We start from the raw sequence: 17799 nt of genomic DNA, 5'->3' as shown, positions 1-17799 counted from the left end.
TCCTTTTTTCTTTTTCCGCGGCTACGTGATCCCCAAGCCCATAAATCATTGCAATCAGAAACTTATTTCCTTTATCACCCCACTGCCGAGATTTTCTTTCTTTTAGAATCTTTTCTTTCCAAAAACTCCTCCTTATTAGATCCACTCCCAATTCCTTCCGCCTTCACGTGCACAATAACTCTCATTCGCGCATTACAAAAATTATTGATTCCATTCTACTCCTAAGACACACTCTAAAAAATAAAAATAAATAAATTACAACTCGATAAATAAATAATCGCAATTACACGGACGAATGTGTTTTGACGCATGCCATTGACAATCATAAATATTTTTCCCTTACACATACGACTACGAAAATCATGGGGAAAAACCCTGATAAGTGCTTGTTCCCCATTAGATCATAAGTTTGAATTTATATAGGTCAAACATTCCAAATTTTGGGGCCACTGAAGGATTTTCCCGGTCATTCCCATAATTAGTCGAGACGGACAAGCTGGCCCGAACATCTGGTTATAAAAAAATTATCAAACGAGATTTTACGTGGAGTTCAGCTCAAGCTTCTCATGATCAGTTTGTTTCCGGCCAGCACTGATCTACTGCACATACATAAATAAATCACTTAGGTAATCGATTAAGGCCTTTCAACGAAAGAAAAGGTCATTGATTAACCAAACCGATTAAAAAAATAAGATCATTGCTGATTTCAGCATAATTTGTTTGGGTAATTTCCTATCGTCCATTGCAAACCCCACAGCAGTTAAAAAAAAGTCAGAATTAAACGCTGTTTGGTTGATAACTTAACCCACTAGCAAAATACTACCTATTTTTATTGCGTCCCAACAAAGAAAACCAGGGAATGATCAAAAACAAACAAACAAAGAAAACCAGGGTCAATTGGTCTCTTAGTTCAATAGGTCACCAAACAAAATTAATGTCACAAGTCAACAAGGTGCATGTGTTTTCTGTTGAATTTTTTTTTTTTTTTTTATGACTCAAGCGTCCAGATCACCTTATGCGTGCCATACCTAATCATACATGCAGAACAATCTCACCGTCCACTAATGGCGGGCACCCCAATTAAAGTCGGGACAAAGCCCCGCATAAACTTGCCACATAGGAGTTGAAAACACAAAGGAGGTTTTGAACTCGAAACCCAAGAGGAAGCAAACTTTTAATTATATACCAAGGCTTAAACACCAAACAACGTGTTACGGCCTCTAGAAACGTCTAAAGGAGGTCTTTGCTGCTGCTTTTGGCCCCATTCTCATTTCAATGTACAGTTGAGAAAAAAAGGGTAAAAGGGCCATAACTTTTTTTGTTTGAGTCCATTTTTCCAACTCCACCTTGACTTTAGTTTTCCAAATATTCGATGCGTGACCTTCGGGTGTAAATACAGAAACTTTTATGACCTTATCCCCTCTGGTAGCTAGGTATAGGTTTGGGTGTACATGAATGTACTACAATGGATTAGTTTGGAGTTGGACTTCAAAAAGGTAATGTACAAGCAAAGCTAAAACTGAGAATTTTGTGGGTCACCTGTCCAGTATTCTGGTTGAATATGGGCTAATTCAATGAGACAAATGGCTTCAAGCTCTCCCACCTTGATGGTAAAGACATGCGTAGCTGATCCGGCTTCATTCTTCTGTTCCAGATGTGGTTTTATTGCAGCGGGAACAGGCTTTCCTCTTTGGATTTCATGGCGGATTCCTTAGCCTCCCCACCCTCCTGGGTTCCGACACTGCCATTGTATTTTTTTATTTTGTTTTGTTGTTTTTTGGTCGTATGTTGTTTTCGTTGTACCTTTTCTGTATTAATATAACTTGGATTATCTTGTTTGTAAAAAAAAAATATGAGACAAATGGCTTTTTAGGTAGTAAAATAAGCAACTTAGGGGCTGCTTTGGTTCACATTGTATAGCTTAGTGTAGAAACAACAATCATTTATATTATAGACGAATTTTTTTGTTCTTAAATGGCTTATCTATAAGCCGTAAGAAAATAAGTTGGAAAGCAATGTGAACCAAACGGGGCTTAACTTATCTCATGTTGTTCAAATTAAAGCTTGTTATATTTCAACAAGAGAAACCTCGTGTTCAAACTTCCAGAGGTGGGTTTACGAGTGATGTAAACAATAATGATTTATTATTACTATCATTTTTGCTCAACGAAAATTATTATTATCGTTCGAATAGTTAAATTCGCACTTTAAATGAGTAGAACTTCTAACCTCCTTGCTAATACTCGCCTAGCTATCACCTAAGTGGCTAAGTGCACCCACTGATGCCGTTAGGCCAAAGGCCTCATAGCTACGACTGTGACTTATTATTGCATTTATCAATCTCCCCTGAGGCTATTTCTGAGTGTTAGACCCAATAATTACTACTACTTGATAGTATATGAGACCTAATAATGGGAGGGAGATTGTCCAAGTCTGGTAGTAGGAGGGAAAGATTGGAAAAGTTAGCTATACTACTGAAATATATCTAGTCTCTTTAATTGGTTTGCGAACCTAATTACTTCATGAGTCATCACATTTATTATATTTTTTATAGACAGATGAAATTTGGTCGTGGATCATCAATGACAGTTGAAATTTGATGTTGCACTCACACCCATGTCGGCAGAATTTCTGAACCCATGCCGGCGGAAAAAAGGATGATGCCAAACTTGAGCCTTTTGTTGTTTGAGAGGGCTTTCTCTTGGGGTCAATTTATAGAACATCCAAATCCCTCTGTCCATTAACTTAAAAGGGGTTGGCGTGTTGGTTCTGCCCTGAAACTTAAGGATTTACTTTCTTTTAAGATCTCAAGTTTTATTATCCTTGTTAATTAACAACTCTTCAGGCCACCTTATCTTCATGCAAAAGCATTCGAAAAGACTATGGAAAGGGCTATACGAATTAATCCGAGGTGCGCGCAAGAAAGACCGGCCCTGACATTTGTGTTGGCCTAGCCCAACCTCAAGTTTAGTTGTCAGCTTACTATTAAGTTATACTTTCGTATTAAGGTATACTTTTCTAGCTATCATAGTATCATTCATTATTCATTAATTTCAACTTCCCCCTTACTACTCCTGCATGAACCACAATCATTAATCACAGTTGAAATTTGATGGTGCACTCACAGCCTAGTCGGCAGAATTTTGTTCACCCATGCCGGCGAAACGAAAGGAGATGGTGGCAAAAGTTGGGGGCCCTTTCGGCTTGTTTGGGGGGACTATTAATTATTACTCTTGGGGACCTTTTAATTATTACTCCACCTAAATTCGTCTATCCATTCCCCCACACGCAACATGATCCTTGCGCAATCTTAGAGTAGAAGAAGACTAGACAAAGATGAAAGTGAGTGTAAAGTCTTATTTTGCGAAGCATGGAATAGGCAATGTTACCATTTGATCAGAGTGACGAGGTGGCGTTGACAATGGGGCCGGGTAGTAATTTAGTGGTAATTGACTCACTTTCACAGAGTTCGAGTTCAGGAGATTGCAGACTCTGGACGTACGTGCGGATGTTGCCTCCTTGTGCCTTGCAACCCAGTTGACCCGATTGAGATTGCGGACTCCGGACGTACGTGCGGATGTTGCCAAGCCTTGCAACCATGTTGACCCGACTGTGACGCACTAACCCTGCGATAAAAACCCTATGAGCGGTTTTAGAGGCCCATTAGTGAGGCTTGTAAAGCCCATTTTCGTTTTTTTATTGAGTTGTGTTAGAGCCCATTTCTCTTATTAAAGCCCATTTCGTTCTCACTCCCCCTATGGGCCTACTGCTGGCCTAATTAAACAAAATTTGAGAGTCCCGGTTCTACATTTCAGTCATCTTTTTAGGGCCCATTTCATCCGTCCAGGGCTTGCTTCCCATAGTTCAACTTGGGAAAATGACGGCCAATGACATGTTTTGATAATTAATACCCACCAAGAACATTTTCAGTATTAATAAATGTAAACACGTCCTGGGGCAATACTCCCGCGACACTTTCCACCGTACATTAGTGGTGGTGGAGAAATAATCATTCCATGCTCCTGGAGCAATACTCCCGCGACACTTTCCACCGTACATTAGCGTGAATTTCACTCTTAACCAAGCTCGAGTGTTAGGTACCCATACCAATATGTGATGGGAAGTGCCCTTAGAACATCGCTCCAAGAGCATTGAATAATCTCTCGTGGTGGAGTGTGACATATATCTTTGCCCTAAGGATTTCAGCCTGGGTGGGTCAGAAGCAATTTTCAAGTTGCATGGATCTGAATCACCAAGTTTTTTTGGGGTGTAACCTCCATTGTGATAACTTGAATTTTGTCCACATACTTCTCATGTCCACATACAATTTTATAAATTTAAGCCCGGAATTAGTCTATCTAGGGTGCAATTGGACATTAAAAAAACCATACAATTTTGAAAGGAAGAAATGGTCATTTCGTTAACCCATTCAACTTAGTTGGTACAAGTCGTTAGAATTTAGAAGCCACATCAAAATTAAGAAATCGAAACTAGAGTCTTGCTTTTGATAGCCAACTCCAGCACGAGAAACCACCCCAAAACTCCCACCAGTTTGACCTGACCTGTTCCGTTACAAATTAAGCCTCACGCACTCCCACGGGCTTCGTTCTGTAAGTTAAAGTACTACTACCATATACTGTACTAGCAAAAGACCCGAGAGAGAGAGAGAGAGAGAGAGAGAGAAAGAGAGAAGAAGAAGAAGAAGAAGAAGAAGAAGAAGAAGAAGAAGAAGCAAAGTACTACCGCAGCATTACAAAAAATGCCCAGATATTTCCAACATTGGCTAGCTGCTGTAATCTTGGTCATTGTTGTTGCCATATTACCCTTGTCTGAATCATTCGACTACGGAGAAGCTCTAACAAAGAGCCTCCTCTACTTGGAGTCGCAGCGTTCCGGTCGGTTACCCCACAACCAGAGAGTCACCTGGCGCCATCACTCCGGCCTCTCCGACGGCTTAGAACAAGGAGTCAGTATCTCAATCTTTACTCTCTGCTTTCTATAACTCTTGAGAAACATCAACTTTTTTTTTTTATCTACGTGCGCGTAAGTTGATTTGGACATTCTGAATTACTAAAGAAATTTTGAGAAGTATTCAGAAAGTTTGTTGATTGTTTTGGTTTACGAGTTCAGGTGGATTTGGTCGGAGGTTACTATGATGCGGGTGACAATGTGAAGTTCGGACTGCCGATGGCTTTTACGGTAACGATGTTGTCGTGGGGTGTAATTGAGTACGGTGAACAGGTAGCGGATGCCGGAGAGTACCAACACGCGCTGGAAGCGATCAAGTGGGGTACAGATTATTTCGTCAAAGCGCATTCTCACCCCAATGTCCTTTGGGCTCAGGTATGAAATCCCGATTATGATGATAAATGAGTCGAACGAGAACGAGTCGAGTAGAGTAGCATGTGGTTGATCAAACTTGACTTGAGAGCTTGACAAGCTTTAAAATATATCCAAATATAGTTTGTCTATTTAATGAGCTAATTTCAAATTAGTTTTAAATAGGCCAAATACGTGTCGGTTTTGAGTGGTTTGAATTTTTCATGCGTCATTAGCCAAATGAGCGGAGAAATTGATTGTTCGAATTTGGTTTTAAACTTTAAAGAACTATTTAAAATTCATGTAAACAAACCAAATTTGAACGAATTTTTAACGGGTGATTATAAACGCTCAAACTCAAGAAATTTGGTTTCTTTAGCGGCTCTAATCCCTATAGCTTTAGTTTAGCACTTTCGAGAAGAAGCAGTGAAAGCAGATGAAGCGCTTCACGAGGAGAATGAGCAAAAGTGCTCCAATCAGATTCAAACCATGTCGATCTTTTTATCTGGACAAAAAAACAGAAAGAGAACGCAGAAACGGTCATATCTTTTGTTCAAAATTATTTGCTTTATTCACATTTTGTTCCAAAAAGGAGTTTAGGTGCGTTAACCATGTCCTTGAAACAAGCTACTTAATGTTGTTAAGTACAACCATACAAATTAAAAGTCGTGAGGACTCCGTTAATGTTGTATTCCGTCTCGATAAATTTACGTGCATGTATATGACTATGCTATTCGATTTGAATTCGCGCTGAACTTAAATGAAAGTTGATTGAGATCGATGGGCAAGATAAAACAAACTCTATTTGTACATGTTTTGCAATATATAATTTGTCTAAAATATATCCTGCGTAACAATTTTCTGCAGGTTGGTGATGGGGACACCGATCACTACTGTTGGCAACGGCCGGAGGACATGACGACTTCCCGACGAGCTTACAAGCTCGACGAGAACCACCCCGGCTCAGATGTTGCCGGAGAGACCGCGGCGGCCATGGCAGCCGCGTCAATCGTGTTTAGGAGAACCAACCCACATTACTCTCACCTTCTTTTGCACCACGCCCAACAGGTTAGTTATAGAGCTGTGCTATGTGCACAGACTGTTGTGCACAGCAGCTGTGCACAGCAGCCGTTTTCTCCCGCCTCGGGTCGCAGAAAGATGATGCCTAAATTCTGAAGTGATTTTGGGTGTTTTGTTAACGCCTCAAACGATATCGAACGAAGCTCATTTTTTACAGAGACCTTAAACGATATATTTTGAACAAAATGAGCGGCTCCGATCATCTTTGTGCGACCTGAGGCGGGAGAAAACGGCTGCTGTGCACAGCTGCTGTGCACAGCTTGCTGTGCACGAATCATTTCTGTTAGTTATATATGTTTTCAAGAATAGTTTAACGGACGGTCACACTGATAAGGTAGTTAGTACGTAGTTCAATGTAGAGGGACTGTTCAACCAAATACATTCTCATAGAGTAATTATTTAGTAGCTCAGGAGCACCGTGACAATTTAAGAACCATATATTTATGTGGGGTCCATATACTTGATCGTGAACGGTAGGCCTCACAAGAATGTGTGACTATGCATCGAGTGGTCCGTAGCATTACGTGCCGGTGCTCCAGGACTAATAAATAATTTCACATGCTCATATAGATACAGATGCATGAGACTTAGGGGTTTACTTATTTCTAAGTTTTCAAGTTCAAAACTTCTCGGGTGTTATCAACTTCTTTTGAGGCCAATGGCGGAAGTTGTTAAAGAATGGGGTGGGCTATAGCCCATGTCAACTTTGAAAAGAATAAATTTTTTTAGCCCAACTCATTTCACACACCAACCCATTTTAGCCAAGGGTAGATTACATTTCTGGTTCCGCCATTGTTTAGAGCCAGCCAGTCCATACAGAGCTATGTTTTGACTTTAATTGAAATCCCCGAAATATACGGTAAAATCAGTCCCTCAGGATTAATCGGAATGCACGTAAAATGGTTCGGACACTTGAGAAATCAAAAGATGGGAAACAAAATAGTATATGATATATATAGATGCAGATGCAGATATATTGAATAATAGTGGGGGTTGGTTTTGCAGTTGTTTGAGTTTGGTGACAAGTACAGAGGGAAATATGATGAGAGTATTGGGGTGGTGAAGGGGAATTATCCGTCGGTGAGTGGGTACATGGATGAGTTGTTGTGGGCAGCTTTGTGGATTTATAAGGCAACAGAGAATGTGGAATATTTGAAGTATGTGGTGGAAAAGGGGACCTCATTTGGGGGAACCACTTGGGCCATGACCGAGTTCAGCTGGGATGTAAAGTACGCTGGTGTCCAAATCATTGCCTCCATGGTACAATTTCAACTCGATCTCAAGTCTCAAGACTATACTTTAATGGAATTTGCATGGCGATTTATCAATTTGATTTTTTATTCATTCCTTTGACTTATTGGTTAACCAAATGTTTTGAGTGTTGGATTTGTCAAGAGTAGGAATGGTGTATAGGAATGAAATATTTTATGCATATCTTAAGGTAATTAAATAGTGGAAATTGTTATCTTGGCATACCAATTAATATCTACTTTTCCTTTATTTTCTACGGTCTTTCTATTTTCCTATTTTGAGAATTGTTATCTTGACTTATTGGTTAACCGATTAATATCTACGGACTGATTTGAGAATTTTCCTATTTTCTAAGCTTGCAGCCAAACAAAAGAAAAAGAAGTTACCGTCGCCTCATAATCTTTTCAATGAAACTTTTACTTGACAAAAAAGTGTGTCTGCCGCCTGATATTACTTCATCTAAAATAATCAAAAAAATGATTGAGAGTCCGGGACAAAGAATAAGTTTAGTCTCCTAAATAAATAACTTTTCTTCCACCTTACCTTCTTTGTAGTTTTCCACTTCTTTTCCCTTTTCCTTCTCTATTGAGTGCACATGAATTCTAAGTTCCAATAAATCATAGCCAATACTAAGTCTCCCAAAAAATTCATACCCATTCCTAAAAAGTTCATTGCTTGTTGATTACCTATATATGGGCTTAGCTTATCTTTTCTTTTCTTTCCATTGAGTTCTAAATCCAAATAGGGACTAATCATACTCCCTGCATGAATTGCAGTTATTGTTGGAAGAAAAGCACAAAGAACACAAGCAAGTTCTTGAACAATACCGTTCAAAAGCAGAGCACTACATCTGCGCTTGCCTCAACAAGAACAACTCCACCAACCTACGACGCACCCCGGGGGGCCTCCTCTACACCCGCCAATGGAACAACATGCAGTACGTCTCCGCATCCACGTTTCTCCTTACGGTCTACTCCGACCACCTCAAAAGGTTCCACCAAACGCTCGAATGCCACGGAGGAACACTGGGTCCCGACGACATCCTGTCCTTGGCCAAATCGCAGGTTGACTACATTTTGGGCTCGAATCCAATGGCTACGAGCTACCTAGTTGGGTATGGGCCCACGTACCCAAAAAGGGTGCACCATAGAGGGGCGTCCATGGAATCATACAGGGAAAGCAAGGGATTTATTGGGTGCACACAAGGGTATGATAACTGGTATGGGAAGAGACATCCTAACCCTCACACGCTTGTTGGGGCCCTTGTGGGTGGGCCAGATAGTGAGGATGGTTTCGAAGATGATAGAGGGAATTATGTGCAGACTGAGGCCTGTACGTATAATAGTGCACCCTTGGTTGGGGTTTTTGCTAGATTACATGAATTGGAAGGTGGTGAGAAATCCAGAATTGTATCTTTACTCTCTTCTAGCTAAATGTTTTTTTCTTTTTTGCAAGAGAAAAATTCATGTGAGAGAATTTTGTTCAGATTAGAATTTGGATTAATTGTCAAGTAAGAATAAAAGAGAGATTTTTTTTATTTTTTTTGCTTGCAGAGAAGTGTAATAAGATGAAGCGAATTGATTTAATTTAATTCTTTCCATTTATATAATACACTTTTCTTTGTGTCAATAATTATATGAAAACTAAGAATTTGGACCATAAAACTAAAAGAAAACTCTACCGTTTTAGAATTTAGACCATGAAACTGTCTTTCAATTGAAAAGGAAAGATCAAAATATTTTCCAGATATGAAAAGGAAAGATCTTGATATGTTCGAAATCATATTAAATGGTAGCCAATTAACCTTATTTTTGACGTGATCGATGTTCTCGGCGAGATCTAAAAAATAAATGGTTCCAATCATTGTTGTGGGCCGGGAAAGGGCCCACAAACGACCTAAACTGGACCAAACTGGATGGGAGTCTCAATTCTGGAGCCATACGCACTTCTGTTTAAACATATGTAAGACAACAATTTTGAGAAAATGCACACCAATCAAGATTTCTGTGTTATGTAAAGAAAATAACATTTCAAAACTGATACTTAATAAACCAGGAAACATGGAATTTTATGATGTTTGCGGGCTGTTTCTCAACGAATCTGAAATTACGGCGCTCTGTTCCCCTCCATTGCGGGTAACCCCCAGCACTAAAATCTGTGTCATAATTTTTTTTTTCCCTTTTATCATGGCACTACGATCTGAATGTGATGGACAGTTTCAACATGAGTAATGATGTCCCTCAAGCAACTCCAAAACACAACTCTAGGCATAACGCGTCCACAACGTTTGATGTATGCGCATGAGTCAGCATGCATCGAACGGCTCCGAATACATTTGTGTCCGAAGTTATGTTCTAAAATCGCGCACGTAGACTTTGCGTTTCACCATATCCCACCTCGAAAATGGGTAGAAAAGGAGGAATTAGTGGTCTCTGCTTTTGATAAATAATAAAAAAAAATCAACAAATTAGATCACAATTAGTGGTCTCTCTATTCACATTGGGGATTCATATTTCACTCTGGTTTGGTTTGAAAAATCACTTCACCAAATATGTTGAAAGTGGATTTGTTTATCGCATGAATTGGTCTGAATTAACGAGCCAGAATTATTAGGCTCAAAAGTCTCCAACTTCAATTTGATTTACCTAAAAGGCAAGAACCACAGACCTGGGTTGGTCACAGTACCTTAGCATCCCCAATGTGAATAGAGAGAACTAGGAGTATTAACATATCCACTCTGAAGAAAACAACACCAACTTTTTCGACCTCAACGAACTTCAGGTTCGGCCCCAATGGGAAAAAATTGGAATACCTACCGACTCATCTTCACAAACAAAGAACTACGAGACATAGAGATCACCCTTTCATGTTGAGGTGACGGATCGTACCATTCGAGCTGTTTTTTTCATTTGTTTCAAGTAGTCTGATCCTTGGTTGGAAAAACAAAAACGGAAAAACAAAAACAGGAGAACAGTATCATTACACACCATTTTGAACAAGTAATTAGTTCATTCCTCCTGCCTCCAATCCGATCTTTTTTCTATTCATCCCTAGGCTTGTGGAAGTTGCCCTTGCCTACAGGCTCCTTGTATCTTTCCTTGACAGTTTCAAATCTGCTTTCCCCAAGCACTGCCTCTTCGGCAGCATCGGACGCCTTCTCAATAGTCTGACTTGCAAACCCTTGTCGCGCCTTTGCTTCCTTCAGCCTCTCGTACTCCTCCCGTAATCTCTCGTACTCTTCCAGCTTTTTCGGCTCCGTTCTCTCTGTTTCCAGCCCGCTGCTTTCTGTCTTCGGCTCGATTAGGCTATATCTCTGAAACATCAAACAACCAAATCACGCCATATCCTTAATGTTTGAAAAAAAAAAAAAAAAACTCGCTCTTGACATGGAAAATTACCCTGATTGCGGCGAGGAAACACGCAGAGTGTTGCTTGATCCGCAGCGATCGTGAAGAGGTGTTGAGGAAAAGGTGATGGCTGGCCATAGCTAGTGACTAAGTTGTGAGGGTGCAAAAACAGAGAGACGGTGGAAGAACTGAACTAGTAATTCTAGTATCGGTTGGAAGAACTTGGAACAAAAGATATGCGGTGAAGATGAGTTAACTCACTCTGTCTGTTCTGCCAATATGGTGGGTGGCTGAGGTGGTAGCCAATTGTATCACCACATCGTCATAATTCAGAGTTACTCCGTATCCAATAGTTTGAAAAAATCGTGATGTGGTACTCTGAATCATTTTATAATTATACATTCTTATGGGGTTGATATACTATTGTCATGTGGTACCTCGGATCACTTCATAGCAACACGTTCTTGTGTGGTACGGGGAGTACCTTCACGTGGTACTTCGGAGTTCGGACCACTTTATAACCACACGTTCTTGTGGGGTTTCCACAAAGAATTACTCGCGTCCGCGAACACGGACGGAGGTATATAGGGGCCTAGCCCCCAGCCCCGGCTCCCCGAGCGTTCGAGTTTTTATTTTATATATACTTGATTTTAAATATTATTGATAATTATTCGTGTATAGTTACTTATAATATTAATAATTTTGCTTTGATTTGATAAAAAAATGGTCATTTTATATTCTCATTTCTCAATTTCTTCAATAAATAAAAAATAAGTATGTGACAATTGAAATAGCCTAAAGAATCAATTCAATGTTCAAATGTAATGAATTAAAAAGCAAAAACCTTATTATATAATAATTATACATTTCGATAAAAAAATATATGTCTGTTAAGCCGGCCCCCCGGGTAACAAAATCCTGGGTCCACCACTAGCCGCGAAGAATTATTTGTGGCCACGAAGAACTCCTGGCCGCTTGAAATTGCTCTTGGACGCTTGAAATTGCTCTTGGACGCTTGAAATTACTTATAGCCGCTTTAAATTACTCTTGGCCGCTTGAAATTGCTTCTGGCCGTTTGAAATTGCTCTTGGCCGCTCTAAATTACTCCTGGCCGCTTAAAATTGCACTTAGCCGCTTGAAATTGCTTCTGGCCGTTTGAAATTGCTCTTGGCCGCTTGAAATTGCTTCTGGACGCTTGAAATTACTTTTGGCCGCTTGAAATTATTCCTGGCCACTTTAAATTACTCTTGGCCGCTTTAAATTGCTCCTTGACGCTTGAAATTGCTCTTGGCCGCTTGAAATTGCTTCTGGCCACTTGAAAGTGCTCTGGCCGCTTGAAATTACTTCTTGCCGCAAGGAACTCCTCTTGGCCGCTTGAAAGCGTGATTGCCATAATTTTTTATTTCTTTTTCTTGTTTTATCAGTACTCTACTCGAACCGCGTCCAGTGTAAACCCGCACGCCGTTATTCTCGTTTAGGGTTTATCCCGATCTTAGTTCACCATTCCAAAACCCTGCGAACTTAGCTACTTCCGCAGTCCCTTCAGAGAAGAGCCATGGAGTCCAACGGAGCAGAAGCGTCTCGAATTCGCCGCGAAATCAACAGCTTGAAGTCGTCGAAGATCGAAATTGAGCGCCGTATATCAGCACTCGAATCTCAGCTTCGTGATATCGATGGCAACAAGGACGAGCCCAGTACCAATTCGACTAGTCCGTGCTCTTCTCTGTCGACTAACGGTGACTCAGGTTTCGGACATGGACTGTCACCTGATATGATATACAGATACAGTCGTCACCTCCTTCTCCCTTCCTTTGGTGTTCAAGGTCTGACTTTCTACAATTTCCTTGAATCCTTATTCATGCGCAAGTGGATGCATGTCTTGTGTATGTGCAATTGTTATAAGTGAGATTGGATTGGAAAGATTAGTTTTTTTTTTTTTTTAAGCAGAAGTCCTGTTCTTTGATAACTCAGGTGTCCGCTTAGGCGCACCTCAACTAGTGATCAATCACACCACCCACTTGCGGATCCCCGTTAAATTGTCATGGCTATCCTACTCATACCTCAATTACTCTGGGGACCAATCCCTCTGTTTTTTATTTTGGTGGCCCAGTTAAAGATTGAGCAAAGTTCTGTATGGCCTGGGAGGCTTTGGACTTCAGAATTAGGAGGGAGCAAGTCCTAAGTCCCAGGCCAGCTCGGGTTAAGTAGAAGTCTTGCTTTGGATGTCTTTGTATAAATTTGGTGTGTAATCTGCTTTACTGTAAATAAAGAGATAGTTAAGAAAGTTCTAACCTTCAGGAAATGGATGCATACGGCTGACTGTAAGCAATTGGGAATCAACTGCATTTCTTCATACCGATTGCGTGCCTTAATGATTGTGGGGCCACTGTTTCAGTAGTATTCTGAGAGCAGCCACTTTGTGCATATTGCCAAAGGTTAGGTCTGTCTCCAATCTTCACCCGCCCATACCCCCAATGATTGGAGACTATATGGGTTCTGTTGTTGTTGCTGCTGCTGTTGTTGATTGTGTGCCTTAATGGACATAAACTTGTCCAATTAGCTTATCAAAAAAAAAAAACTTGTCCAATTAGGCAAATCAGTATGTTTTTTTTGTGCGTAAATGGTTTGGATTGTATTCTTAAAAACGAAACGTTGGTTTCGGCGCAACGGTGATGTTGCTCCAATGTGACATGGCGGTCACAGGTTTGAGCTGCGGAAACGGTCTTTGCGTTAGGGGGGTAAGACTGTGTACATCCAATCCTTCCCCGGTCTCTCCCATAGCGGGAGCTTCATGCACTGGTGTTCTTTTTTATTTTTGTTTATAAAATGCAGGTTTGTGAGTAGAAAAACCCAGCTGTGTTCATCTTTAAGTTCATTGTAATCACCGTAGTTTTTTATTGTGACTTCTATGGTTGATTACAGGCCAATCTAGTCTCTTGAAGACTTCAATCCTAGTTGTTGGAGCAGGAGGTTTGGGATCACCGGCTCTGTTATACCTTGCTGCCTGTGGTGTCGGTAAGATGTCTGCTCTTAACATTGCCTGATATAACCCAATCAAGGAAAGACAGGCCAAAAGTTGATGCCCTTCTGGTGTATCAACTGTCCAATATTCTAGTGTCTCTTATCTAATGGTGCCTATTTGTTGATAGCTTTAAGATAATGGTAAAAATGGTTTGTATTTGACACACTCCAAATAGATGGGTGCTTCTACGGGACCATTATTGTCATCTTTTGTTGAAACTTTCTGGTTCTGAAACTTATTTTGTTGTTTTCAAATCTCTTTTAGGTCGCATAGGTATCGTCGATCATGATATAGTTGAGTTAAACAATCTGCACAGGCAGGTACGAATCTCAATTATGTGCTCAAAATTTTGAGAATTTTTGTTTGATGATTATGACGTGGCTGCTGCAAGTGATTGTATTAGCGCTCTGCTGAGTTCTTTCCTGGATACCCTGTGACTTCAATTATTGTCATGTATTTTGCACATAATTTGTATTATTTGTTATGCGTGTGAATCTTCATCTGCTAAGTTTTATCATTACATTTCAGATCATCCATTCCGAAGCTTATATTGGTCAGTCGAAAGTGGAATCTGCAGCTGCTGCTTGTCGCTCGTATGTTAAACTATTTGGGTTACCTGTCTACTCTAAATTTTTTTGTTATGTCACCAATACCAGTGTCCATGCAGTCATTTTTTTGTCCAAAGCTTAGTTTCGCATGTTAGTAGTACTTGCTTTGAATTACCTACATGATATTATCTTTTTGCATTTCTAATTTTCCATTTGTTAAACTTAGGATTAACTCCACTATTCAGATCGTGGAATACAAAGAAGCTTTACGCACATCTAATGCCTTGGAAATTTTGAGAAAGTATCCTTGATACGTAAACTTCTATTCATTCTATCTATGTGTTGGTTTTATTTTTCATGGGGTATGGTTTCCATGACTTTGATGCTTCCTAGATATGACATAGTAGTAGATGCAACAGACAATGCACCAAGCCGTTACCTGATCAGTGATTGTTGCGTGGTATTGGGAAAGGTAAGCTGTTTGTATTCTCCTTTTCTTATTATAAGAAGGGAATACTTTGTGCAATGACACTAAGAAGATGGCATATAAATGATGAGTTGCATGTGAATCTATATAACTTTTATGTAAGGTACTATAAGGTGGCATCCTGAGACCTTCCATTCTTGTACCCTTAGTTATTCTTCCCATTGTTTAGCACATATCAACTTACAATGTGTCTTAGCTTAAGAAAATTACTGTGGTTTATCTTGTTTGCAAGTTTGATATAATAGTTCATGGAGTCTTTTTATTTTTCGATGTGCTTCCGAACTGGATGTGTCCATTGAAACAATGGTTAATGAAAGAAAAAGCAAATTATAGTGCTTGATATGGAATTTTCGGCACCATTCGTTATGTATGTCTGTTGATTCATTTCGCCAGAATTTTGATTGATGGACTGCTCCAAACAAGCTTGTATGCATATCCAGTGAAGTAGTCTCGTCTGAGAATTAAGCTAAAAGGAGTCCTAAGCAACTTCTTTTTTTTGTATGCAGCCTCTTGTATCAGGTGCAGCACTAGGATTGGAAGGGCAGGTAAAAATAAGTGCAGCAGTTTTTTCACATGTTCTCATACGAGCATGTGAAAGTCTGTGTATAGGTTTGGGGCTTCAGAACGTAATAAACCCCTTTGTATGTTGTTCTAAGGTTTGGTATAACTGCATCGTATATCTTTTCTGTAGCTTACGGTTTACAACTACAATGGAGGTCCATGCTATCGGTGTCTATTTCCTACTCCGCCACCAACAACAGCATGTCAAAGATGCTCCGATAGTGGAGTTCTGGGTGTTGGTAATTCATAACGTTTTGTGTTTTAGTGCAACCACATAGGATTATTGTCTGCCAGTAACAAGTATAGAGCGATGAAAGGAGTCTATTGGGGATATCTCATTTAGCTGTCTGTTTTTTTGGATTCATGCGTTGAGGTCCCTCCTTGCAATGTTTCTGGTTTTTCGTCTCGGCAAATACATCCATTAGCAGAGATTTTCTTACTTGATCAATTCATTTATTTATCTTTCTATGTCATAATTTACAGTTCCTGGAATTATTGGCTGTCTCCAAGCCCTTGAAGCTATAAAGGTTGCAAGTGGTGTTGGTGAACCACTCTCAGGGAGGATGCTTCTTTTTGATGCTCTGTCTGCACGTATTCGTATTGTATGTCAGCAAAACTTTTGTATTCATGCTTTAACCTCACCGTCTTTTATGAATAAAGCTCTTTCCGTTGCGTACTAATTTGGGGTTGTACCTCAGTACTCTTTGGTCATGGTGTAATCATATGCTTACTAAGTACTACTATATGTTACTCCCCGTTCCTCAATTAGTTTTGTGCCATAATTTTGCTTAGGTCAAGATCAGGGGGAGATTGTCACAATGTGAAGTTTGCGGAGAGAATGCCACATTCACAGAACAACAATTTCGAGAGTTTGACTACGAGAAATTCACTCAATCTCTCCTGTCCACGGTAGGTTGTGTTCTTTACCATTTGATGGTGGACGTCGTGTTTTTTTATAGCTTGCTTCAGATTTGTTCATTCTTGGAAAGTAAATCTGCTATTACAATTGTCTCCTGTCATATAGGTTTTTGTTTCCTTAGATACATAGTTCTTTGTTATTGGAACTATTGAACTGACTTAGAGTAATAAGCATGCACTGCGTCTGCGAGCACATTAGCATGCAAGTATCCGTGTATGCAACTGTGCATGCAAATGTATGGACACTGGCACACTGCTTTAATGAACCTAAGTTCTCTGTTATTTCCCTTAATTCAGTTATTCTGGTTTGTCCTTTGAATAGAAAAAAGCTACTCCTATCAACCTTGTTCCTTGGTTAATTTTTCTGTTTCATTTTATGGAAAAATCTCATTACATGCATACATTTCATTTGTTTTCGTCCTCGTCCCAGTGCAGCACACAAAGTTTCCTCAGGTTTTTACGTTCACAAATACTGACCTGCCATGTGTTTGCAGTCTCCATTGAAGTTGAACCTTCTTCCGGCGGAAGCTAGAATAAGCAGTAAAGAATACAACGAGAGAGTTGTTAAAGGCGAAGCGCACGTATTGGTTGACGTGCGGCCCGCACACCACTACAAAATTGTTTCTCTTCCCAAGTCCATGAACATCCCACTGTCGAATCTGGAGGCTAGATTGTCTGAATTATCTTCAGTGTTAAAGAAGGATGATGAGCAGAGTGGAAGTGATGGTGTTTCAGCTGCTTCTCTGTATGTGGTTTGCAGAAGAGGTAACGATTCACAGAGGGCCGTTCAGTACCTTCACAAGATGGGTTTCACTTCAGCTAAGGATATTATTGGTGGGCTTGAGTCATGGGCTCATGATGTGGATCCAACTTTCCCCACCTACTAGTGCAACATTCTTTTCTTTTATATCATGGGAAACCTTTGGAATTGTGATCTGTTTTGGGTTTTTTTTACTTCTTGTAGCCCTTTGAGCGTTATATGGTACTATTACAAACAGTTTGATGCCTAAGTTGTACGTACGATGTTTATCTATTGCCAAGAATAGCAAAAGCTCAAGTCACTTATAAAGTTTGCCCGTTTTGTTTTCTTTTTCTTTTCGAGCAATGCTACACACCTTTAAAATACATCTCTGGCCACAAACGTGTTTGGAACCATTAGATGCATATGGATTCACATACATCTAATGGTTGTGTCTGAAGTTGTGTTTTAAAGCTATTTTCCTAGACTTTTTGTTTCTTTTCAGAGCCATGATTCTATGTTTGATT

At 40.0% G+C, this 17799-nt stretch overlaps 3 protein-coding genes across 3 annotated transcripts; 2 read left to right on the top strand and 1 right to left on the bottom strand.

The window, feature by feature from the left end:
• Positions 1–4652: 4652 nt before the first annotated feature.
• LOC131329586 (endoglucanase 11-like) lies at positions 4653–9254 on the top strand. Its single transcript, XM_058362795.1, has 5 exons — positions 4653–4966; positions 5131–5343; positions 6187–6387; positions 7405–7659; positions 8427–9254. Exons 1-5 carry the CDS (start codon positions 4760–4762, stop codon positions 9081–9083), a joined length of 1533 nt encoding a protein of 510 aa, XP_058218778.1. The 5' UTR covers positions 4653–4759; the 3' UTR covers positions 9084–9254.
• Positions 9255–10606: 1352 nt separating this feature from the next.
• LOC131329585 (uncharacterized) lies at positions 10607–11309 on the bottom strand. Its single transcript, XM_058362794.1, has 2 exons — positions 11049–11309; positions 10607–10963 (listed from the first exon to the last, which is right to left on the bottom strand). The coding sequence occupies exons 1-2, from the start codon at positions 11133–11135 to the stop codon at positions 10691–10693; spliced, it is 360 nt and encodes a 119-aa protein (XP_058218777.1). The 5' UTR covers positions 11136–11309; the 3' UTR covers positions 10607–10690.
• Positions 11310–12344: 1035 nt separating this feature from the next.
• Positions 12345–17602, top strand: LOC131329583 (adenylyltransferase and sulfurtransferase MOCS3). Its single transcript, XM_058362790.1, has 11 exons — positions 12345–12820; positions 13920–14012; positions 14284–14339; positions 14548–14612; positions 14794–14868; positions 14961–15039; positions 15561–15599; positions 15746–15854; positions 16099–16217; positions 16408–16524; positions 17028–17602. Exons 1-11 carry the CDS (start codon positions 12553–12555, stop codon positions 17418–17420), a joined length of 1413 nt encoding a protein of 470 aa, XP_058218773.1. The 5' UTR covers positions 12345–12552; the 3' UTR covers positions 17421–17602.
• Positions 17603–17799: the final 197 nt, after the last annotated feature.

Source organism: Rhododendron vialii, chromosome 6a (assembly GCF_030253575.1).
Source record: "Rhododendron vialii isolate Sample 1 chromosome 6a, ASM3025357v1".
Lineage (NCBI taxonomy): Eukaryota > Viridiplantae > Streptophyta > Magnoliopsida > Ericales > Ericaceae > Rhododendron > Rhododendron vialii.
Note: the sequence above shows the minus strand (reverse complement) of the source record. Positions and strands in the feature narration are given on the sequence as shown.